Genomic DNA, 22,004 nt, shown 5'->3' on the forward strand with positions numbered 1-22,004 from the left:
GCGGGTTTACTTTAGTTAATACGAACACACGTACCCGTGGCCCATAAAAGTCGGCCGCGAGGGCCGGCGAGGAACGCCGGTAAAGTTAGAAGTTGGAAATTCGCTGAAACGATTTGAAAAACGTCTTATTTAAAGCAAAATAAACACATATTTAAGAGGACAACTCCCTAATTACTGTATTCGCGGGTGTCCTTCCTGAGTGCCCCACTGGCTCCATCCAACACCCCCCTCCTCACCCTCGCAAGTAAACCTCAATGCCTTGTATGACCCCCCTTAACATCGTACAGGTCCTTCACCCTCTGGGGCATCGATTCAATGAGCTTCCGGAGGTATTCGAGAGGAATCTTTTCCCCATTCCTCCAGTGCCCACTCCCATAGTTCATCGAGGTCTTTTGCAACCGTAGCTCGCTTTTCCAGGCGTTTGGAGATCAGGCACCACAAGTCCTCAATGGGGTTCATATCAGGTGAGTATGCCGGCCAGGGTAGGACTCTGTATCCCTCCCTTTCGTAGGATTCTTTGCAGCAGGGCGCGTGAAACTTGGCGTCGTTGTCATGTTGGATTGTGAGATTGATGTCGGCTTCCCTGAACTCCTGAAGCTTGGGAAGTAGAAAGTCTTCAACAAAGTCAAGCATCACGAACTTGTCGACCGTTGGGACCTGCGAACGAGCGAGTTTTGTGGCCCCCCACCAGCACATTCCACCAAACACGAAGATACTCCTGAGCTTCTTTGCACGAGCATATTGCAGCGAGTGATGCGTATGCCAAAACGACAGATGATTGTTCTCAATGATTCCTTGTTGCCCATAACATGATAGACATGTAGAGAGGGAGGAGCGATTGGATTTGATTGTAACTGCAGCTGGGAGGTTCCTCGACAGACACCAGAATCTGAATCGGAGCTAGGGCTTTAACACGTACAACCACAGACTGCCCTCCTCGAGCTCGACCGGCCACTCACTCCCGCTCTCTCGAGCCTGGCCAAGCTTACTACATAGTACTTAAGTTCTGACGAGTTACAGCAAAAAAGCAAAAAAGATACAGCACCCGAGTATTCCCAGCTGGTCTCCCACGCTAGTACTGACTGGGCCCTATGATGCTTAACTTAGGAGATCGGACGGGATCCTGTGCTTTCATCATGGTATGGCCGTATCTGACTGTTTTACCTTCAATCCTCCTCATTTTTTATTCTCGCCGTCAGAATTCACACGGGGTCAAGCGGCTTTCCAACCTCCGGTGCGCGCTGCTGCAGAGCTCACCGCGTACGAGGTCATGCGCCGAGGCCTACACCGCTCAAGTCATCTTCAACCACAACAAACCGTACGAGGAGCTCAAGGGAATGAGCGATTCGATCCCTCTACGTACATTCCGAAAATCAATAAGAGACGAAGACAGCGACGATGACGATTTCCTGGATCGATTGGGCGAGGTAGAGGAGGGAAGGTTCCGGAGCGAGGATGATCTCGAGAGACCGTTGATCGGGAATGGTGTCAATCGCACTGAGAAGGTAATAATTCGGCGAAAGAGTTAGATGTGCTTTGATTAACCGTGTCTCACAGCAACCACCCCGTTCATCCCTCGAATCACGAACAGTCAACTTCACGGCCACCACCCGACCAGAACCGAGCAAGGCGTTCCCACCCAACACAATCTCAAATACACTTTACACCCCACTCACATTCCTCCCTCTAACTCTCTACCACCAATTCCGCTCCTTTTTCAACCTCTACTTCCTCCTCATTGCACTCTCCCAAGCGATCCCCGTATTGCGGATCGGGTATCTGAGCACGTATATTGCGCCGCTTGTTTTTGTGCTGGGGGTCACGCTTGCGAGGGAAGCTGTTGACGATCTGACGAGGAGGAGACGAGATCGGGAGGCGAACAGTGAGTTATATGAGACTGTGGGTGGAGAATGGGTTAGGGCGGGGCAGTTACGGGTTGGTGATGTCGTCCGCCTTGAAAAGGATAGGAGGGTGCCAGCTGATGTGGTTCTGATCTCCACCGGCAGCAACGGGAACGCAGACGAAGAAGGTGAGGTCTTTATTAGGACGGATCAACTCGACGGAGAAACAGACTGGAAACTCCGTGTCCCCGCTCTCCCCTCCACCGTTTCCCTCCTCAGCGGACGTATCGAAGCCGAGGGTCCATCGCGGTATATCCACAATTTCGCGGGAAGGCTGGTGTTGGCTGATGGTGGGATGATCCCACTGAGTGTCGAGAACGCGTTGTGGACGAATACCGTTTTGGCGAGCGGTACAGCAATCGGAGTAGTCGTCTACACCGGTCGTGAAACTCGGGCCGGAATGTCAAGCACCAAAACCAGCGGCGGCAAAACCGGCAAACTCGAATTCGAAATCAACAACCTCTCCAAAATCCTCTGCGCCCTAACCCTCTCCCTCTCCATCGGCCTCGTAGCCGCAGGCGGCTTCGACAACGGCTCCTGGTACATCGACATAACCCGCTTCCTCATCCTCTTCTCCACCATCATCCCCGTCTCCCTCCGCGTCAACCTCGACCTCTCCAAATCCGTGTACGCGCATCAAATCGAACACGACGCCACCATACCAGATACGATCGTCCGAACGAGTACGATTCCGGAAGAGTTGGGGAGGGTGGAGTATTTGTTGACGGATAAGACGGGGACGTTGACGAGGAATGAGATGGAGATGAGGAGGGTGCATGTTGGGAGTGTGGGGTTTGGGGAGGAGGATGTGGATGATGTGCGGTCTTTTGTCGCGAATCAGAGAAACACTACAGGGGGGAGGGGAAAGAGGGAGGTTGGGCAGAAGGTGAGGGACCTGGTTCTTGCGATGGCGTTGTGTCATAACGTCACGCCTACGAATGATGCGAATGGGTTTACCACGTATCAGGCAGCAAGTCCAGACGAGATCGCGATCGTGAAGTGGACGGAGGAGGTCGGGTTAACACTCAAGGCACGTGACCGGAGGAGTATCACGCTGTGGAATAGTCAGGCCAGGGAGAATGTTGTGTATGATGTTTTACATTTGTTTCCGTTCACGAGTGAGACGAAGAGGATGGGAATTGTCGTTCGTGAGCGCAAGCAGAAACCGGAGAAGGTGGACGGAGATATTGGTGAAACGGGGGAGGACGGAGGGGACGATGTCTGGTTCTTTGAAAAGGGTGCGGATGTCGCCATGCAGAAGATCGTGAAAGCAAATGACTGGGTCGAGGAGGAAGGTGGGAATATGGCCCGCGAAGGTCTCCGTACCCTCGTTGTGGGACGAAAGAGGTTGAACAACGATGAATATGAGTCGTTCAGGGAGAGATATGAGAAGGCGGGGATGTTGTTGCAAGGGAGGGATGTCGCTATGCAGAGTGTCGTGAGTGGGGTGTTGGAGCGGGATGTGGAGTTGTTGGGGATGACGGGTGTGGAGGATAAGTTGCAGGATGACGTTAAGCCCAGTCTTGAGGTGCTAAGGAATGCCGGGGTGAAGATTTGGATGTTGACGGGTGATAAAGTGGAGACGGCGAAGTGTGTCGCTATAAGCGCAAAGCTGGTCGCGAGGGGACAGTATATCCATACCGTCACTCGCCTCCAACACCGAGAGGACGCGATCCGCGAGTTGGAGTTCTTGGGGAGTAAGACTGATTCGTGTCTGTTGATTGATGGAGAGTCGATTCAGTTGTTTTTGGATACGATGAGGAGTGAGTTCGTCGGTGTCGCGACTGTGTTACCGGCGGTTATCGCGTGTCGCTGTACACCCACCCAGAAGGCCGATATCGCAATGATGATTAAGGAGTATACGAAGCGGAGGGTGTGTTGTATTGGAGATGGTGGAAATGACGTTTCGATGATTCAGGCTGCAGATGTTGGGGTTGGTATCGTTGGGAAAGAGGGTAAGCAGGCTTCTCTCGCTGCGGATTTCTCCGTGCTGCAGTTTAGCTTTTTGACGAAGCTCCTGCTGTGGCATGGACGGAACTCGTATAAACGGAGTGCAAAACTGGCGCAGTTTGTTATTCATCGTGGGTTGGTGATTGCGGTGTGTCAGACTGTCTTCAGCGTGAGTTCGAAGTATGCGCCGATTGCTTTGCATCAGGTATTGTTTTCATTTATTTGCGTCAGAGATGTTGTGCTAATATGCGATCATACAGGGATGGTTGTTGGTTGGGTACGCGACGATTTATACCATGTTCCCTGTTTTCTCGTTTGTCTTGGATCGTGATGTGAGTGAGGGGTTGGCACAGATGTATCCGGAGTTGTATAAGGAGTTGAAGGAGGGACGTACGCTGAGTTACCGAAGTTTCTTTGTATGGGTTGCCGTTTCGGTGTATCAAGGTACGCTTCGTCGGACTATGTGTGGGAACCTGCTAAGTCTTTCAACGTACAGGTTGTGTCATTCAGATTCTCGCGCAGTTTCTCGTCGGCTTAATTGGATCTAACGACGCTCCGAATGCGAAGATGGTTGCTGTGAGCTTCACTGCATTGGTTTTAAACGAGCTTGCTATGGCTGCTTTTGAGATCACTACGTGGTAAGTTGCAGCTGCCCTTTGCCACATCTTCGCCGTGCTGACTGAGTTGCACTTACAGGCATCGCTACATGATCATTGCGCAAATCTGTACGGCTACAGTTTACTTTGTCTCCATCCCATTCCTCGGCGATTACTTTGATTTGGCGTATGTCGTGTCGATACCGTTCGTGTGGAAGACGGCGTTGGTCTTGGGGATCAGTTTGATTCCGCCGATTGCTGCGAGATGGATTAGGAGGAGGTTAAAACCACCGAGTTATGTGCGGTTGCAGAGGTAGTTTACTGTCATCTAGTTATGGAATATACTGGATTCAGAGATGTTCAGGGTCTACTGAAGACAACATGTGCAGGGGAATGATTAAGGACAATGCGTGAAAAGGAAACGCCAAGGTGTATAATAGTCTATAACCAAAACCCATAACCCAAAACATGCAAGCAAGTAATCGATTTCCGCCTAACCCATGACTATCTGGATCTTTGGCGCCTTCTCTCCAATCCAAGTGTTCCCTACCCCGAATGACCCTCTGACCAGTAATTTTCCATCCCGACAAACATTCGTCCTTCCTAGCCAAGATCCTCAACTTCTCCAGCTCTCACTCCATCTCGTCGATCACGTCCCAAATCTTTTTGCCCGTTTCGTAGATGGGACTAACAACATCCGCCACCATATATCCAGCAGCCGTTGCCACGTCGACAGCTCCAGCCATGAGCCCACCAAGTGTCCATCCTTCACCCAGGAAGTAACTAGGCTCAGCGGTGGGAAGATAAGTCGTGGCAGGGAACGGAGCTTTGTCGATCCTGCGGCGAGGAGTGAGGGACTTCCTTGAACATGTCAACCAGTCCCTCGGCATGCGCTGCTCCATCGGGATATCCTTCAACACATATCCATATTCAAGCGCGATCTTCGCTGCACAATGTTGAGAACACCACCATTTCTCAGGCTCACCCGGGATCAGGGCATTCATACAAGTCTGCTTCTTCGAACCCTCGAGCTCTTTGGGAGTATACTGAGGGCAAGGCGCCCAGCAGGCTGACTTGTACTCCTTCTTCCAGTAGTCAGCACGCTTCGGATCGTTGATATCTCTGAGCATGCGATGGGGGTCCGCCCAGCGCTGTGAGATAGCCAGTTTCAGTTGGTCGGGCGTGAGATGGCTGTAGTCAACGCCCGGGATGGGGAGCGCCCTGACAGAGGTCGGCTTTTTGTCGATGGAAATGATGTAACGCTTTTCATGGCCAGGTGGTTTGTTCAACGGTGGCTCGCGGTAGCCATGCGGGATGTCGAGGGGCACCGGCCATGGAGCCAACTTGGGTTTCCCGTTGCACATGCGAGCAGCTTCTTTCTCGCGAGCAACCCTTTCAACAGCGGCTTTTCTGTAAGCCGCCTTTTCGAGCGCAGCCTTCTCCGCTTTGCGTTCCTTCTTCTCTCTCCTAATCTTGCTGATCTTCTTGGACGCCAAGGTAAATGGCGCAAACATCAGGGCCAAAGGGCCCAAGCAGCCGTAAATCAGGCAACAGGGAAGATTGCAAGCCATTTTGGTGATAAGAGTGTCGATAGTGTTTGGTAAAGGTAACTCAAGGCTTCGTTACTGTTGCGAAGCTTTTGGAAGTGTTGTGAAGCTCTTTGACAGTTGTGGCAGCGAGTTGGAGAGGTGGATCGAAGGGTGGATGGGCCGCTCTTTTTATGCTACCTCGAAAATTCACGTTTGGGTCGCAAACGCGCTAACTAGGTGGCGGATTCTTTCTGGTTCTCTGCTTAACCCATCACATCTGGCATCCATGACCTCACACGTTCAGCTGTGTGGATCATGGTGGTGAGTTTTCCGCATCCGGAAATTCAAGGTCGACGCTATAGCCGCTATGCGGGCAGTCCAAATCAACGCGGCTAGACTAGTAGACCGGAGGACGAACGAACTTCGAGAACGACTCTGAAACGATAGGTGGGTCAACGCTTGCCTTTTATAGTCTGATTAAGTCATCTTTATCTCCATTTGTAGCTCCCGTAACCTGGACACCGTGTACGTCATCTGTTTCCCACGCTGTTCCTGCACCGGATCCGGTCAATACGTAGGGACTTCCACAGTAGGATATACTCCCTCCCTCCCTCCCTCGCAGCAGTACCATGTTTCCCACCTAAACCAACACCACAACCCTCCTGCGATACGCCTCAACCGCATCCCTGACCTCCTGTCCATCCTCCACCCCAAACTCCTCACGTACCTCCTCCGCGACCGCTGAGAGGTGACTGCCGTTTTCGGCGTCATTCAGAACAGTGGCGAGGAAGAGGATGTCGAAGTGAAGTTGAGCGGCGAGTTTCGCAGATACATCTGTGGTGGTGGTGCCGTTTGGCGCGTCGTTGGACTTTGTCTCCGTGTCTGCAGCCGAACTACCCTGCTCACCCCGTCCCCCACCCGCCCCAACCCCAACCCCCCTCTCCTCCAACGCACTCACCAACCCCCTCCACATCCTAACCCACCGCTCCCCCGCCCTCGCTCTAACCACCCCCAAAACCTCCCCCGTAAGCATATGTACTCCATACCCATACACTTCCTCCGCTAACGTCAGTGCTGTACGGTAGGTTCCTAGTGTAGGTTGTGTTGGGTGCGCGGTGTCTGTGAGAACCGTTCTGTCAGCAGGCTGGACAGCGCTAGCCATAAACGAGGAGATACTCACCGTTGAACAATCTCAGTTCAGGTAGTTCCTCGGTCCAGTTTTGGGGCAGGGTATGCGCGGCTAGGACTTCCGTCGCGCGTATGGTGACGGCATCAGCGAACAGCGCCTCCAAGCGCCTCAACACCTCCTCTCCCTTCGTCTTATCGAGTGGAGATGTTTCGCGGACGTGCCGCACGATCCTGACCAACCCCGCCGCTCGCGCCGCCTGCATTCCACCGTCCTCATCCACGACATGTTCTAAAGCGGAGAATACGGCTGCGTAACCTTCTTCCACGACCCCCCTCTGATATTCTCGAAGTTCATCCCTCTCCGCATCCAACCCAAACACCTCCACAACCTCCCCCTCTTCCTCCCCATCCCCTAAAAGCTTAACCCAAGTCTCCAGGGTAGAAGAATCGGAATGGATTCGGGTTGTGGCCACAGTCCACGAAGCGAAGAATGCGGCGTTTGAGGATGTCTGGGCTCGTGTCCGGTCTCTGATTTGGGAGAGGAAGTTCTTGGCGCCTTTGGTGGAAGGGAGGGATGTTAGTTCGTCTGACCATAGTTCGACTTTACCCGAAGCAGGGCGGATGGTGTGGATACACCCCGCGAGGGAGTTCGCGTCCTGTTCCAGTAATTCCTTCACCCGCTCGCGTACGGCGCCAGCGATGCTTTTCCGCCATACGTCGATATTCTCCCCATTCCCCCTTCCCCTTCGCTTACGCCCGCTGCCGTTGCTGGTGGTCGTCTGCGTGATGACCTTCAATACCTCATTCCTCAACCCCCGCACCCCCTCCACACCCCCAACCCCACCCAAAACAACCCGTGCCCCCCTCCCAATAACATCAAGAATCTCGCTAATGAACGCCTTCCGGTATTCCGAGATCGTGGTTGACAATAGCGGTTCGGATGGTGTCCATGGCGTGAAGTGGCGGATATCTTCGGATAGCCAGTGGGTGAGTTTGTCGAGCCCGAGTTGGCTTAATGCGAGGAGGGCGGGGCCGGTGAGGGTTGGGGTGGGGGAGAGGAGGGTCGGGAAGATGGTGGTGATGGCGTGGAGGGATGTGGTATACACCCCCACAGCTTTCAATAACTCCTCTGTGCTCGGAGCGGAGGAGAGGAGTTCGCGGGCACTGTCAAGCCGCACAGACAAAAAATGCTGTAACACATCTCCCTGTCCCGCCGCATGCAACACCGCAAACGCAGCTAGGGCGTTGACTAAGACCCCTGTTTCTACCCCCTCCGCGGCGAGTACGTTGTCGATTTTGCGGGCGATGAGGGGACGGAGGGTGGAGATTCGGGTGTCGAGGGTGGAGATGTAGGGTAAGGGTGAGGGGGTTGTGGGGAGGGATTTGAGGATGGAGCGGGAGAGGAGGAATAGTTTTGTTGCTGCGAGGAGGTTGGTGGAGAGTAGTGACCGGATTGCGGAAGGGATGGATTTGAGGAGGGAGAGGCGGGCGGCTAGGGAGTGCTTTTCTGCGACTGTGTGTTTTGGGTCAGTATGCCAAGCTATGAGCTTGAGCGAAACGTCACAGCGACGCACCTTTTGCGTTTTTCTCGATTTCCCAGGCGGATTGGGCGCGTGCGAGGCGCTGGAGGGTGTCATAATCCGATACCGACAATGCATCGGAGACCTTTGCGTTCAATTGCGTACACGACTCGCGGAGGGTGGAGAGGGTGTCGGTTGTCGAGAGTAGATCACGGTATGAATCACTGTACGCTTATCATCAGCCTACAAATCCCATTTCTGGCATTCCAGAACCAAACTAAACGTACTTGACCAGATCCAACAACTCCTTCTTCTTACTCTGCACCCGTTCCCTAACCAAACTTGTGTCAGCTTGGCTGCTACCTATGTACGCAGGAGTGAATGGGGAGGTTCGTACCGTAACGCACGCTCGATCTGTACGACGTCCTGGACTGGATATCTCCTGAAAACATCCTCCCATCCTCCCAAATTCTCCAAATCGATATCCATCCCCTAAGTAAGCTTCTCCTTGGTGTGGTGTTTGCGCCGTGTTGGAGCGGGTCGGGAACCCTGCCCGCAGATTCACGTGAGACCACACCCAACCTCCAACCCTCCAAACCCACCCAGATTTCCATACAGGACGGATGTTGACGAAGGAAGTCATACTCGCAACAGACGCACGCGTCGAAGAACTCTTTGCCGAACTCCCGGATCCGAGGGGGTTGTATGCGAGGTTTGAGGCGGTGTGGGAGATGACGGAGCGCAAGCTGAAGAGGACTCGCGAGGAAAGGAAACGCGTGGTAGGCGTGACTCGGGGACGTGGGAGGGGACGGCCGAGAGGGAGGGGGAGGGGTGCGGCGGGGACGGGGACGGGGAGTCGAACTGTCAGTCCTCAGATCTATAGCGTTGGAGCGGACGCGATGGATGTGGACCCACCGGCTGCGAAACGCGTGCGGAAACCGAGTGCAGTGAGGAGGGAAACAATGGAGGTCGAACAACTCTATGCGGAGGGTGTCGTTGTCCCTCCCTCACGAGCACAAACACCCGAACCAGAACCCTTTACCACAACCACCACAACCGCCAAACACCCCCGGAAATCCCAACCACCGACCACAACCACCACCGCCGCCGCTGTACCAGCTGTCTCAATCATCGAGAAAAGCCCAATGAACCCACTAAAACTCGCACGTCTATCCAAAACCAAAACCCACCCCGTGGCCCGTTCCTCCCTCGAACCACGAAAACCGCAATCACACTCACACTCAACCACCACCACAACCGAGATTGCGATCTTGAGACGCGCCCGAACTCCCCTCCTCTTCCCCGGCCGCACATTCACCCTACACCTCACTCCCACTCCCACTTCCTCGCCCTCATTACATCCTCCTCGGCATCATATGACTACGACGAAGAAGAATTCAAGGGGGAGGATTGATTTGGATGCTTTATGGGCTGCGCATTGGAGGAATAAGGGGAGGGTTGGGGAGAATAGGGTAGGAGGAGGCAAGGGGGTTGAGTTGGGGGTATGGATGAGGGGGAGGGTGGGGAGGAGGGGGATATGAATGGGGAAAGCAGGATCGAGTAAGGTGCGCGAGAAGGGGGTCCCAAAAGTCGTGCCCTCGCTAATCTTTTGCGAACAGAACTCGCATACGATCTCTGGCGACTATCACACCGACGCACCGTATACGAGCGGATACGATATCCACGCTGGACTATGCGGTCATGTTTAGATATCGCCGACAAGTGAAGTCAAGGTAAGCCCCCCCCTCCTGTCCCTTCCCTACCCCTCCCGGCACACACACACACACACATCGCACACATACCACACCGAACACCCGCAATGATGACAACCCTGGTAAAAGGTCCGACGAAACCCCTCCTCCTACAATGATCCACCCTCACCTTACCCGAATCCCGCGTGCCAGTCTCTGTACTATGTTACACCTTCACAAGAGCTCTGCACTCAACTCCCTCTGTCGCTCGTGCTCGCTGTGGTCGATGGCAGACGAGCCCCATCTTTCTCCTGGCTTCGGCTGCGGGTGAGGGGTGTCAATGGCTCATCGTCCGTCCCGCCGAACTCTGGACACGGATTCATACTCGAGGACGAGTTTGAAGAGCGAGCAAAGATGAAAAAGCATACGCGACCTCTTCTCATAACGGAGTCCACACCCCCGAGTCAATGGGTGTTTCTTGGATCTAAAGGCCGAAGAGGACATCTATCTCCCGTCTTTTTATATGGGGGGTAAGGGTGTAAGTGTGGATTCGTGGATTCGTGGATTCGTGATGTTGAGGTGTGGATTGGGGTGGTCAAGGGCGTTTGTGTGACGTACGAAAAAAAAAGATAAACTGAAAAGATCTGAGCGGGTGGTGTTCTGTGTCTGTGTGCGAATGTGTATGCTACCGTGGGGGACGGGGGCAGTGATTGGCGATACATGTGACATGCGAGCATGTTTGCTAATTGTCGTGGAGTTTAGGTATACGACACATTTGGGGCCATCTGTCAGACGAGAGACGAAGAATGAAGAATTGTATAATGCTCGAGGGATATGTGCGCACGTCATCTGCGTCCACGGAGGAACACGGTTTAGGCGTGGAAACGCGTGGAAACAGATACGCGGTAAACGGAGTGCGTGTCCGTATGGCGATGTTATGATCAGAGAGGGAATATCAGATCGACCGAGATCTCTGACGGTGCGAAAAAACAAGGCGCGTCATGGGAATACTTTCTAGAGACAATTGGCAGATACGTTGCAAACAGCACGCACAATTACCAATTCCAACCAGGCCTCCTTCGCTAGTTCCCGGCTTCGTTTCCCTAATCCGGGGTTCGCCCACGAAACCCCAAAAAGGGACTAGGGCGGGGGGTTGCATGCCCTACGCTCCGCGGGCAATTGGCTCTGCAAGTGGATGGCCGTGGGCGTCGGGTAGAGCTCGCAGTCGTCCTGGTTGAGAACCAGAGTAGAAAACATCACCGGTTTTATCACTTCCAATCAACGACGGTCTTAATTGAGTCCAATTGCAAGTCAAGTGATCAGTCGCTGCTCGTCACTCGCGCAACGCCTCGCGCTATCCCGGATCCCGTGCTCAGCTAGCCCATCTCAACCACACACCTGCCTGCCTGCCTGCCTGCCTGCCTGCCTGCCTGCTTGCTTTTAACAACGACTGCCTCCAACAAAGCTTAAGCTTCGACGTAATCACGGAGCAGCGGCTGTCATTGCGATTGACTTCCCGCTCGCATTCATCTCCACTCACCAGTTCAGCTACGCGTAGCCGAAACGTCTACGTGGAGTCTGTCCAAAGCCGAAGCTTAAGCGACAAGACACGTTAGCGACGGACATAGCGACAATCGTCAGTTCGCGTACACATCAACGTATATCTCGGTGATCCGCTCTCTTGTGCGCCGGTTGTACGTCTCTCACCCACCACCACCACCACCACCACCACCACCACCACCACCACCACCACCACCACCACCACCACCACCACCACCACCACCACCACCACCACTACACACACACCAATTTGAACAATGGCCGCTCACGCCCCCTTTCAAGGCATGCGCCTAACCGAAATGGACCCCGGCAAAATCATCAAAGAAACTGTCCAAGACGGAAAATCCGGACTCTCCCGAACCCTCTCCTACACCGCTTGCAAAATCGTCGGAAACGGCAGTTTTGGGGTCGTGTTCTCTACGCGATTGTTGGCGGGGGAGGGAGGACAGGTGGAGGAGGAAGCGGCGATTAAGAGGGTTTTGCAGGATAAGAGGTTCAAGAATCGGGAGTTGCAGATTATGAGGTTGGTTAGGCATCGGAATATCGTGGATTTGAAGGCGTTTTTTTATTCGAATGGGGAGAGGGTATGTCACTTTCGAGCAATGAATGCGGAGCATTTATTCCGGGATCTTCTTGCGCAATTGGGCAAAAGGGCGATTGGATGAATGCGACGCATTTTCTTACCCGTGACGAATGAATGCTAACAAGTGTTGAATCGCAGAAAGACGAAGTCTACCTCAACCTCATCCTCGAATACGTCCCCGAAACCGTCTACCGCGCCTCCCGCTACTTCGCAAAACTCAAAACCGTCATGCCCATGATCGAAGTAAAACTCTACATCTACCAACTCTTCCGTTCCCTCGCCTACATCCACTCCCTCGGAATCTGCCACCGCGATATCAAGCCCCAGAATTTGTTGCTCAATCCGGCGACGGGCGTGTTGAAGTTGTGTGATTTTGGGTCGGCGAAGATTTTGCAGCCGGGGGAGCCGAATGTTAGTTATATTTGTTCGAGGTATTATCGGGCGCCGGAGTTGATTTTTGGGGCGACGAATTATACTACGAAGATTGGTATGTCTATTGCCCTCAGAGGGTTGATTGGAATGCTAATGATTTGTGGACAGATGTCTGGTCAACTGGTTGTGTCATGGCCGAACTCATGCTCGGACAACCCCTCTTCCCCGGCGAATCCGGCATCGACCAACTCGTCGAAATCATCAAAGTCCTCGGCACCCCAACCCGCGAACAAATCAAAACCATGAACCCAAACTACATGGAACACAAATTCCCCCAAATCAAACCCCACCCATTCTCCAAGATCTTCCGAAAGGGCACCCCCGCGGACGCGATCGACCTCATCACCAAACTCCTCGAATACACACCCTCTGCCAGACTTTCCGCCGTCGAGGCGATGTGTCACCCGTTTTTCGATGAGTTGAGGGATCCGCATACGAGGTTGCCGGAGAGTAGGAATCCGGGTGGTGGGATGAAGGATTTACCCGTGCTTTTTGATTTTGATGAGAGGGAGTTGAGTGTTGCGCCTGAGAGGAATGAGGTACTCGTTCCGGGGCATGCGAGGGAGGGGTTGCTTGCGAGGGGGATTGATTTGGCGAATTTTAGGCCGATGACGGTGGAGGAGATGAGGGTTACGTTGGATTAGTGGAGGTCGTGAAGGAAAGATGAGATGGAAGGGAGAGAGTGTGGATATTAACATCGGAGTGCGATGAATATTTCTTCTGCTTATTTTGTATTTTTTTGCCATGTCATGTCGGTGGTCATGCTCGAGAAGGGGTCTTGTGAGGAGAATGCTCACTCATTAATGGAACGTACGGCTGGGCCCGGACTCCGAGCAGGCAGCTCAAGGAAAGAGAGGGGATGAGATGGAGATGTGGGGGCTTGTATTATCTATCGTCGTCGTCGTCGTCGTCGTTTTTGTTTTAGTGGTTTCCTTTTTGTATGTTATGTTGGTTTAAGTTTATTGAGGTTCATCGTTGGGCGCCCCCTGGGACCTCGGTGCTTTGACGTACGACGCGGACATCCGGGGACCCTGCCCACCAACAAAACAGAATGGCTTCACGGCGAAGAGAAGTCGTCACCATGATCAGATCTATAGCTGGCTCATCATCCCGTTCGTCTTCTGCTTTTCCCGTTGTGCGTGTGTTAGAGTGCTTACACCCAAAGATCAGGAGCCACGGTACATCTTCCATTCCTCTACCCAACAACATACATCACCGTCCGGCGGGAAGCAACAGCAACGGCAGCCCAAGCCCAAGACCGGGCTCCAGTACTAGAAGAAGCCACAGCTACTCAAGTCCAAGACCAGGCTCCAGTATCAGAAGAAACACCAAATATCACACTCCAACCAAACGCAACAATCATGAACTTCGGCGTATCAACAAATGAACCAAACGGAGGATCAGCTGGCCATGCCAATGGACAATCAGCGAGTTCGACACTCCGTGGGGTTGGGACGACGCATCATTTCGATACGCATAAGATCGTGAAGAACTTAGAGGCAAGTGGGTACACACACGGACAAGCTACGGTGATGATGAAGGCACTGAGGGCTTTGTTGGTGATTAAGGTTGAGACTGCCAAGGCTGAGTATTTGTCTCGTGTGGATCTCGCGAATGTATATCTTCCAACCCTCCTCTTCCTCCCCGTAAGACTGTGTGCTGATGCGTGTGGCATAGCAAACATATTTATTTAAAGCCGCTATGGCCGAACTACGGCAGGAGACTATCGCCTTCCGCCGCTCCAGATCCGAAGCCCTCCACGCCGAACTGGTCGCCCTCCAACAGGCAACCGACTCCCTCGAGCAACACATCTCCGAACGCATTGTCTACCTCAACAACGAAACCGCCATCGACGTCAACTCCTATAAAGCCGGAAACCGGGCCGTCACAAACGCGAGGGATATAAGTATCCAGGAATTGGGGCATAAGTTGACGGTCGCATTGAGTAGGTTGGGGACAACTGTGGAGAGAAATCGGTGGATTGTTACGAAGTATTATTTTACTGGGGTGATCTGTTTTGCGTTCATGATGATTTCTATTGTGAATGTGACTATGGAGGAGGACGAGCCGCCTGATATGGGGAAACAGATGTCGATACTGGCGAAATGGAGGGCGAAATGGAGGGCGAAAAGGAAGGATTGGGGGAGGGATCCGGGGAGGGATCGGGAGGAGAAGCATGGGGGTGGACATGAGGTTGAGGATGATGGACGGAGGTGGAGGTTGAGGGATACGGCAAAAGGGGCTACGGAGGTTGCGTGGGTGTCGTTGGGATGATGCATTCGGCGTTACGGGCGTTACTATACACACTCGATACCCTAATTCACCTCGCACCACACAAAAAGTATGGAGAGGGTTGAAGGGAAAACAGTCAGATACGGCCATACCATGATGAAAGCACAGGATCCCGTCCGATCTCCTAAGTTAAGCATCATAGGGCCCAGTCAGTACTAGCGTGGGAGACCAGCTGGGAATACTCGGGTGCTGTATCTTTTCTCTTTTGCACTCCTCAGCTTTTTAGTTCTTGTTCTTGTTGGAACACGGACACTGGGGGACGGGCGACATTCATGTCTCGCAATAATGATATTTTAAGCTCGCCCACGGCGTTGGAGTTCTAAGTATATCTCGCGTGTTCGTCCTCCTCTCTCCTCGCTCTTTCAAACCTTTCACTCCTGCCTCACATATCGTTCGACTCACAACTCCCTCTTCATGTTGGGAGTAGTGACAGGGGTCATCTTATACGTCTTGACTCCACGCGACGGGACCTCGACAGTCCCAACCTGGCTGCTCGCCATCCCTGTCTCGTTCGTCCACAACCCCTTCCAGCTGCATGTCTGCTTCCTGAACGTAGCGCCATAGTCCACGAAGACATCACTGAAGCTGGCCGTGATGTTCTGCGCCTCCTTCGGTATATTCAACCAATCACGGCGTAAGATCCGTTACTAAGAGCTCCCTCCCAGACCTGAATGCCAGTATCCACATCATTGAACATCCTCTGCGCTGCCGCTCCAGCAGGATCCTGGATAAGCGCAACGATCTCCTGAAAATGATGATGGAACGTGTCTCATCCGTCATATTCGAGATATCATTCCCCAACAACAACAACGAACTCTTAACCGCAGCCCACATCGAGAAATGCGTCTTATACTCCTCGTACCCCATCCCTCTATTCCCACCCTCGAGCATATCCAGATCCGCCCATCCTCCGAACTGCGCCGAGTTCTTCTGTAAGACCGGCGCGGCTTTGTTGAGGATGGAACGGTGGTAGCCGGGGAGTGCGCAGTCGTATGTCTGGCATGGACACCTGTTGTTCCGGACGGGCAAAGTTATCGTAGATACCACCGTGATAGGCCATGAGTTCGCAATGGTACTTCCCCAATTCCAAACGCCGTCTTCGCCCCAATTGCACAGCGAATACAGAATCGGCCGACCCGTTGCGTTGAGCGCATCAGTCATCCGCTCATATCCCTCATACGAGATATTCGCCGTTCCAGACCGTCCCTCGTCGAAACAGTTGCCGTATTTGAGGTAATCGACACCCCCTGCCGCAAACGTCTCCGCATGAATCGTCTCATGGTCCAACGATCCGGCATACCCACCGCAAGTATACTTCCCCGCATCCGAATACATCCCAAACTTCAATCCCATACCATGGACCTCATCGACCAACGGTCCGATCCCCCTTGGGAATTTTGTCGTGTTGGCTTGAAGATGTCCGGTTGAGTTGCGGCTTGCGGACCAGCAATCATCCATGACGAGGTATTCATACCCGAGGTCGAGGAGGCATTCGGAGACGAGTTGTTGGGCGGAGGTGAGGACGCCGTATTCGTTGATGTTGCAGGCGTAGTGATTCCAAGTGTTCCAGCCCATCTGAGGGATTTTGGCGAGGCCGTTGTCGTGGGAGAGGGCGGTGGGGATTAAAATTGGAAGCATTGGGATGGAAGACCAGAAAAGGTAAAGCCATGACTACCATCACCGAAGATGTTGCAAACGTCTCTTGAGGTTCTGCGGAAAACAACTGTCAGATACGGCCATACCATGATGAAAGCACAGGATCCCGTCCGATCTCCTAAGTTAAGCATCATAGGGCCCAGTCAGTACTAGCGTGGGAGACCAGCTGGGAATACTCGGGTGCTGTATCTTTTTTGCTGTAACTCGTCATTCTGTGTGTAACCATCCCCTTTGATGATGTGAACAGGAACGTGATCGATGTTATTGACAAGCTGCCGGCAAATTATCTCGGGATGATCTCGGTGAGAACTCGAGTAACCAGTCAGAGCGGGTGCGCTTAACACCCAGCTGAGAACTTGGCGAGGTGATCATGTAGGCTGCCATCCAGGTTACGCTGGAAGTCTCGCCGGATGATAAGATATCAGGCGATGGGAAAGCGTGACGCGTCTGATGATGAACCACAGTGCGGAGACGAGAAGGATCAAGCGGAGAAGTGTGGGGATTGATCCTGATCAGCTCCTCCTTGCTCGCCTATAAAGTCTCCAGGACATTTCCTATAGCTCCCCCTACACACTCTCCACACACACCAACCTCCAAAAGATGTTTTCCCTCCTGGCAATCGCCTCGCTCTTAGGGCTCCTATCTTCCCGCTCTCATCCTTCCCACTATAGAGGAAAAGATCATCATCCGGATCCTCCGGCTGCAGATCATAGTCATCCTCACTCCCCGGCTCATACTACATACTTCCCTCATCTCCCTTCTCCTCCATCTCCCCACCCAAATCCTGCGCACTGAGATGCGGCAACATGACACCCTCCTTCTGCTTCCTCTCTCTTTCCGTCGTGCCCAAGTTAAATGTCGTCAGCCCTGCCATAAAATCGTCAACACTTGGCTCTTCCTTGGGTGATGGTAGAGATGGTGCTGGTGGTGTGTATAGCCTCACTGTCGTGGAAACGATGGTACGCATGGCATAACCAATTCGGACATTTAAATCTCTAACGAATGCATTCTGATTGAGGTATCACATAACTAAAGATACTGCTTAAACATAACGCCTGTAATGAAGGTCCTTTCGTTGCCCATGCTCTTACTTTTGCTCCGCGAAGACATCGACGTACTTCGCCCTAGCGGCCTTCCTGCCAACAGTTGCGCTTTTCCTTGGTGGGGGACGAGTGAGCAGATCATCGAGACTGTCGCCTCCAGCTGCGGCGGGCTTTGGTGGACCTGCCGGAGCAGCGGTGGCGGGACGAGGCGGCATGCTTGAGGGAGGAGGCGCCATACCCCCCGCACCCGGTGCAGGACTAACACCGGCGCTCTGAGTGTGCGAGGCGAAAGCGGATGGCGGTGGTGGACCAATTGATGGTGTATTCACCGGTGGTCCCGGAGCCGGTGGTGCAGCGTGGGGTGCAGGCTTCGCTTTAGGCGGAGGAGGCAAGGGCGCTGGCGCAGCAGCATCCGCACCCGCCTTCTTGTTCACCCACTTCTTGAGCTCAGCATCATAGTAGAAGGTACTCTCCTCACCTAGCTTCGCCTTAATCGGCTTACCAGGCTTGACCTCAGCCTCCTTCTTCTTCCAGCCAAACCATCCACCACCAGCGGACTTCGGCTCCTCCTTCGGCTCCTCCTTCTTCGGCTCTTCCACGACAGGTTTGGGTTCCGGAGCGGGGCTTTCGGCCTTGGATGACGATCCCCAACCGAACCAGCCCTTCTTCTGCTCTTCCCTCTTCTCGTCCTTCTTCTCCTCGGATTGATCCTGCTGCTGCTCGGGCTTCTGTGCCTTCGGAGTAGGGTTGTTGCCGAAACCGAGGTCATCGAACCCATCGTCACCAGCTGGAGGCTGATACTGTTGCTGGAAGTTTGGTGGCGCGTAAGGGCTACTCATGCCAGGCTGGGGCGTGTACGCATCCATAGACGAAGCAAACGCTCCAGCGGCGGCATCCATACCGAAACTCTGCTCCTGACCGTGGTGCGCGGGCTGAGGCTCGTAGGGGTTTATCACACCCTGCGATGGCTCATACATGGAATTCGCCATTGCACTATACGGCCCAGCGTTATCCGGTTGGCCATACGGGTTCGGCGCAACAGAGTTCGAGGGTTCATACAGGCTTGTCGAAGGAGTCTGCTCCTCGTACATCGTTGGCGGTGCGTAAGGGTTGGCATTCTGATATGCCGGGTATCCGTAAGCTGAGCTGGCCGAAGACGAGTATGGGGCCTGCTCGAAGCTGGTCCTTGCCTGATCCATAGATGCCCTCGGGGAAGCGATGGCACTGCCGCTGCCAATCGGCGAAGTAGTTCTGTTGAAGTTTCCGTACATATCCGCCATGGAATGCACTCTTGACAAGGCCGGGTTCGACTCCGCAATCCTGGTAAACGGAGATTGCCCATCATCAGTCTCCTTCGGTGCCTTCTTCTCACCATTCTCATCACCCGCAACGAATTTGTTAAAACTGGTCTCCAACGATCCCCAGAGATTGTCAAGCTTTGGCCTAGCCATTTTCTTGCCAAGCCATGATCCAGGCTGGTCGCCAGCATCACCCGCAGCCACAAGTCTCTCAGTAAGTTGTCTGAGCTCATTGATCAAAACAGGATGGAAGTATGGAGAACCCTTGGTCTGTTTCATGTAGTTTGCGATAGTCTCGCAGTACTTCTGTGCATCCGTGATGCAACCAAGATCAGCCAAAACACGGGCACGGTAGACCTTGTAAGCCTGCAAGTGCGGCAACCCAGGTTGAGGGACACCACTAAGGGCAATAGCCAATTCGTAGACCTCGGTGAGAACAATGCTGTCAAGCTGTTGACCAAAGTCGCCGCGTTTATGGTCGGCGCCGAGGAGAACGAAATGCACATCAGGCGCATCCAATCCAGAAAGGTTTGCTATACCACCACTGAAGAGATAGCAGGTGTGTGCTGCATTCGTCCATCCATGCTGATCCAGAAGCTTACCAAGCCCCAAGATAGCGGCATGGTCTCCCGGAGTCCTGTTAGACAAAATCAATCCCAGAGTCTCCTTCCACCTCGCAAGCTTGTCAAAGCTACTCGACTCACGGCGACTCCTCTGACCAGTGAGAGTCTGTGCGAGCATGTCAGATGCCGGAACAAGCTCCTCAACAGCTTCGGCACCATGCCCGGCGAACACTTCGTACAGTACACTCAAACTGTCTGCACCAGGGTGGTCGCAGCTCTTGAGCTCAGTACGGACAAACTCCTTCACGGCACTCTTAAAGGACTCGCTGCTGACTGAACTGGCGATCAGCAGAGCATGTGCCCAAAGCTTACGGGTGAGAGCAAGACGCACGGCTGCTTCCCGGTCGCCTCTCAACAGGCAGTTACGAATAGCATCGATGGAACCAGACGTAACAGTGTACGCTGCCAAAGGAGCCGTCTCGGAGTTCCGTCGAGGCACGTTAACCAAGTCAGCAACAACCGTGAAGGAAGCAGCATCACCTGAGTTGGCATCATCGCCAGCTGCTCCAGGAGTGAGGATCTCGCGAATGAGCTTCAAAGCCGCAGGCTTGCCATCGATAACACCATCGTTATCCAAGATAATCTTGACGACCTGCCACAAGACAGCCTGATTCTCAATCTCAAGCTTCACATCATCGTCGACCTCGTTCTCAGCTTCTTGCTTGATCTTCTCAATCTTGCTTTCCATCCACTTGGTGACCTCCTTCTTCTTCGTCTTGTTCGAGCCCTTGTTAGTGGCAGAAAATACAGGTCCAGGGAAGAGTTCAGCAACATGGGTTTCCGGCAGGATGGACTTGAGAGTCTGCACCTTGAGCTCGCCAGGTGCATAACGAGTAACGGGTCCATCACTAGTATACCTCTGTACTTGCTGCTGAAAGTTCGTCACGACTTTGCCACCGAATCCGAAGTTGACCACCGGCGAAGCCCCACGGCAGTAAGGCGGGTATAACTTACGCTCCTCCTCAGGCTCGGTTGGGGCAGCGACGGGCGCATACGGCGACACTGGCCTAGGTCCCACCTCCGACAAGGGTGCCAAAGTCAAGGGAGCATTGGGGCTCGTCGACAACGCACGAGGATCGGCCTGGGGCGCATACTGACCTGCACCGGCCGAAGCATACAAAGACGTAACCGATGGCCTCTTCATCGAAGCGTGCGGGTCCTGCATATCGACCGATCGCCTTGGTGCATACGGATTTTCAGCACGAGGCACATAAGGGTTCGCTGAGGAAGGTCTCGGAGGAGGAGCCATAGCCTGAGGTGGAGGTATAACGGAAGGAAGCTGCTCTTCCTTCGCAACCGCATCAACGGCGTGCTGGAAGCCTGTAACACCGGTCTGCATAGCCTGGAAGCCGCTTTGAGGGTAGTCCTGGAGGGCTCCATTCTTCTCTTCAGCGACAACCGGAGCATAGGCTTCCTGAGCCGGAACACCTCCTTCCTCATCATCCATTGCCAAGGCGGCTGTCCTATCAGCCAGATCCTCAAGAGCGTTCTCCTCCTCCAGCACCTCAAATCCGTTGTGCACCGCAGGAAGGCTCTCAGGCGCTTCGTGAGCAGACGCGCGTGGGAAGGCATCACCCTCCAACACCTCCTGCTGCGGGGCATACTCCTCCATATCGTGAATGGCTTCTTCCATAGAATGCTCCAACTGAGGCTGGGCAGGTAACTCCACATGAGGAGCATAAAGCTGATGTGCAGGCTCCTGGTACGATGAGGGTTGGAACGCCTCTTGCGGGTGAACTTCAGCCCCGATAGGTGCCGGCAAGCTCGACGGCGGCATACGGTGGGGATGCTGCTGGACAGGAGGTGTAGGTACCGCATCCACCCTTGTCATCTGAGGAGAGTGACGAAGGGGAGCAGCAGGAGGTGGCCGCGCATATGGGTTGGTTGCCGCCCTAGGAGCAACAGGAGACCTCTTCAGCTGAGATATCGCTGCCTGCGGAGGAGCGTAAGGACTAGTCGGACCCGGTGCAGCTGCTGCACTGGGTGGAATAAGCTGTGCACTCCCAAAAGCCGGCGCCTGTGCCATAGCAGGAGCAGCTTGCTGTCCATTACCTGGCGGAGCGTAGGGGTTAGTTGCCGTCCTATCAGTGGGCTGATACGGGTTCTGGACAGGCTGAGCCGGGGGTGCGTATGGACTCTTCATCGGAGCAGCAGCCGAGGCCGGAGCATACGGATTCGCAGCGGGAGGAGCATACACCCCAG

General features: G+C 53.8%; 11 protein-coding genes across 11 annotated transcripts; 4 read left to right on the forward strand and 7 right to left on the reverse strand.

Annotated features, from left to right (window-relative positions):
* Positions 1-71: 71 nt before the first annotated feature.
* Positions 72-952, reverse strand: SAICODRAFT_138606 (uncharacterized protein). The gene has a single exon (XM_019165475.1). The coding sequence runs from the start codon at positions 694-696 to the stop codon at positions 313-315; it is 384 nt and encodes a 127-aa protein (XP_019022962.1). The 5' UTR covers positions 697-952; the 3' UTR covers positions 72-312.
* A 327-nt stretch (positions 953-1,279) lies between these two features.
* SAICODRAFT_82178 (phospholipid-translocating P-type ATPase) lies at positions 1,280-4,776 on the forward strand. Its single transcript, XM_019171269.1, has 5 exons — positions 1,280-1,505; positions 1,558-4,056; positions 4,112-4,295; positions 4,348-4,489; positions 4,548-4,776. The coding sequence occupies exons 1-5, from the start codon at positions 1,338-1,340 to the stop codon at positions 4,762-4,764; spliced, it is 3,210 nt and encodes a 1,069-aa protein (XP_019022963.1). The 5' UTR covers positions 1,280-1,337; the 3' UTR covers positions 4,765-4,776.
* A 94-nt stretch (positions 4,777-4,870) lies between these two features.
* On the reverse strand, positions 4,871-6,018 carry SAICODRAFT_72151 (uncharacterized protein; the record flags this gene model as incomplete). The annotated part of the gene is made up of 1 exon (XM_019170741.1): positions 4,871-6,018. One exon carries the CDS (start codon positions 6,016-6,018, stop codon positions 5,080-5,082), a length of 939 nt encoding a protein of 312 aa, XP_019022964.1. The 3' UTR covers positions 4,871-5,079.
* A 403-nt stretch (positions 6,019-6,421) lies between these two features.
* Positions 6,422-9,113, reverse strand: SAICODRAFT_20175 (uncharacterized protein; the record flags this gene model as incomplete). The annotated part of the gene is made up of 5 exons (XM_019166220.1): positions 6,422-7,095; positions 7,157-8,617; positions 8,679-8,848; positions 8,912-8,956; positions 9,022-9,113. The coding sequence occupies 5 exons, from the start codon at positions 9,111-9,113 to the stop codon at positions 6,617-6,619; spliced, it is 2,247 nt and encodes a 748-aa protein (XP_019022965.1). The 3' UTR covers positions 6,422-6,616.
* Positions 9,114-9,527: 414 nt separating this feature from the next.
* On the forward strand, positions 9,528-10,038 carry SAICODRAFT_35969 (uncharacterized protein; the record flags this gene model as incomplete). Its single annotated transcript, XM_019168461.1, has 2 exons — positions 9,528-9,571; positions 9,657-10,038. 2 exons carry the CDS (start codon positions 9,528-9,530, stop codon positions 10,036-10,038), a joined length of 426 nt encoding a protein of 141 aa, XP_019022966.1.
* A 2,136-nt stretch (positions 10,039-12,174) lies between these two features.
* SAICODRAFT_59100 (putative glycogen synthase kinase) lies at positions 12,175-13,534 on the forward strand (the record flags this gene model as incomplete). The annotated part of the gene is made up of 3 exons (XM_019169655.1): positions 12,175-12,459; positions 12,597-12,945; positions 12,999-13,534. 3 exons carry the CDS (start codon positions 12,175-12,177, stop codon positions 13,532-13,534), a joined length of 1,170 nt encoding a protein of 389 aa, XP_019022967.1.
* Positions 13,535-13,749: 215 nt separating this feature from the next.
* On the forward strand, positions 13,750-15,487 carry SAICODRAFT_138730 (uncharacterized protein). Its single transcript, XM_019165476.1, has 3 exons — positions 13,750-14,002; positions 14,187-14,506; positions 14,568-15,487. The coding sequence occupies exons 1-3, from the start codon at positions 13,942-13,944 to the stop codon at positions 15,162-15,164; spliced, it is 978 nt and encodes a 325-aa protein (XP_019022968.1). The 5' UTR covers positions 13,750-13,941; the 3' UTR covers positions 15,165-15,487.
* A 3-nt stretch (positions 15,488-15,490) lies between these two features.
* Positions 15,491-16,820, reverse strand: SAICODRAFT_20179 (glycoside hydrolase; the record flags this gene model as incomplete). The annotated part of the gene is made up of 3 exons (XM_019166221.1): positions 15,491-15,790; positions 15,850-15,887; positions 15,947-16,820. The coding sequence occupies 3 exons, from the start codon at positions 16,818-16,820 to the stop codon at positions 15,581-15,583; spliced, it is 1,122 nt and encodes a 373-aa protein (XP_019022969.1). The 3' UTR covers positions 15,491-15,580.
* A 701-nt stretch (positions 16,821-17,521) lies between these two features.
* Positions 17,522-17,805, reverse strand: SAICODRAFT_8444 (uncharacterized protein; the record flags this gene model as incomplete). The annotated part of the gene is made up of 2 exons (XM_019171362.1): positions 17,522-17,538; positions 17,583-17,805. The coding sequence occupies 2 exons, from the start codon at positions 17,803-17,805 to the stop codon at positions 17,522-17,524; spliced, it is 240 nt and encodes a 79-aa protein (XP_019022970.1).
* A 108-nt stretch (positions 17,806-17,913) lies between these two features.
* SAICODRAFT_30958 (uncharacterized protein) lies at positions 17,914-18,098 on the reverse strand (the record flags this gene model as incomplete). Its single annotated transcript, XM_019167804.1, has 1 exon — positions 17,914-18,098. A coding segment is annotated over one exon (173 nt), but the record flags the coding sequence as incomplete, so codon positions are not given.
* Positions 18,099-19,374: 1,276 nt separating this feature from the next.
* Positions 19,375-19,920, reverse strand: SAICODRAFT_59074 (uncharacterized protein; the record flags this gene model as incomplete). Its single annotated transcript, XM_019169652.1, has 1 exon — positions 19,375-19,920. A coding segment is annotated over one exon (546 nt), but the record flags the coding sequence as incomplete, so codon positions are not given.
* Positions 19,921-22,004: the final 2,084 nt, after the last annotated feature.

This window comes from Saitoella complicata, assembly GCF_001661265.1.
Source record: "Saitoella complicata NRRL Y-17804 unplaced genomic scaffold SAICOscaffold_17, whole genome shotgun sequence".
Lineage (NCBI taxonomy): Eukaryota > Fungi > Ascomycota > Saitoellomycetes > Saitoellales > Saitoellaceae > Saitoella > Saitoella complicata.

What these genes read in the sequence shown, in the direction of transcription:
- SAICODRAFT_138730 (XM_019165476.1), top strand. Translation starts at nt 13,942, where the DNA reads ATGGCTTCACGGCGAAGAGAAGTCGTCACCATGATCAGATCTATAGCT. An exon ending in TATAGCTGGCTCATCATCCC is followed by an intron (nt 14,003 to 14,186) that starts GTTCGTCTTCTG and finishes CAGCTACTCAAG; the next exon opens with TCCAAGACCAGGCTCCAGTA. An exon ending in CTCGTGTGGATCTCGCGAAT is followed by an intron (nt 14,507 to 14,567) that starts GTATATCTTCCA and finishes CGTGTGGCATAG; the next exon opens with CAAACATATTTATTTAAAGC.
- SAICODRAFT_82178 (XM_019171269.1), top strand. Translation starts at nt 1,338, where the DNA reads ATGAGCGATTCGATCCCTCTACGTACATTCCGAAAATCAATAAGAGAC. An exon ending in GTGTCAATCGCACTGAGAAG is followed by an intron (nt 1,506 to 1,557) that starts GTAATAATTCGG and finishes CGTGTCTCACAG; the next exon opens with CAACCACCCCGTTCATCCCT. An exon ending in CGCCGATTGCTTTGCATCAG is followed by an intron (nt 4,057 to 4,111) that starts GTATTGTTTTCA and finishes GCGATCATACAG; the next exon opens with GGATGGTTGTTGGTTGGGTA.
- SAICODRAFT_138606 (XM_019165475.1), bottom strand. Translation starts at nt 696, where the DNA reads ATGTGCTGGTGGGGGGCCACAAAACTCGCTCGTTCGCAGGTCCCAACG.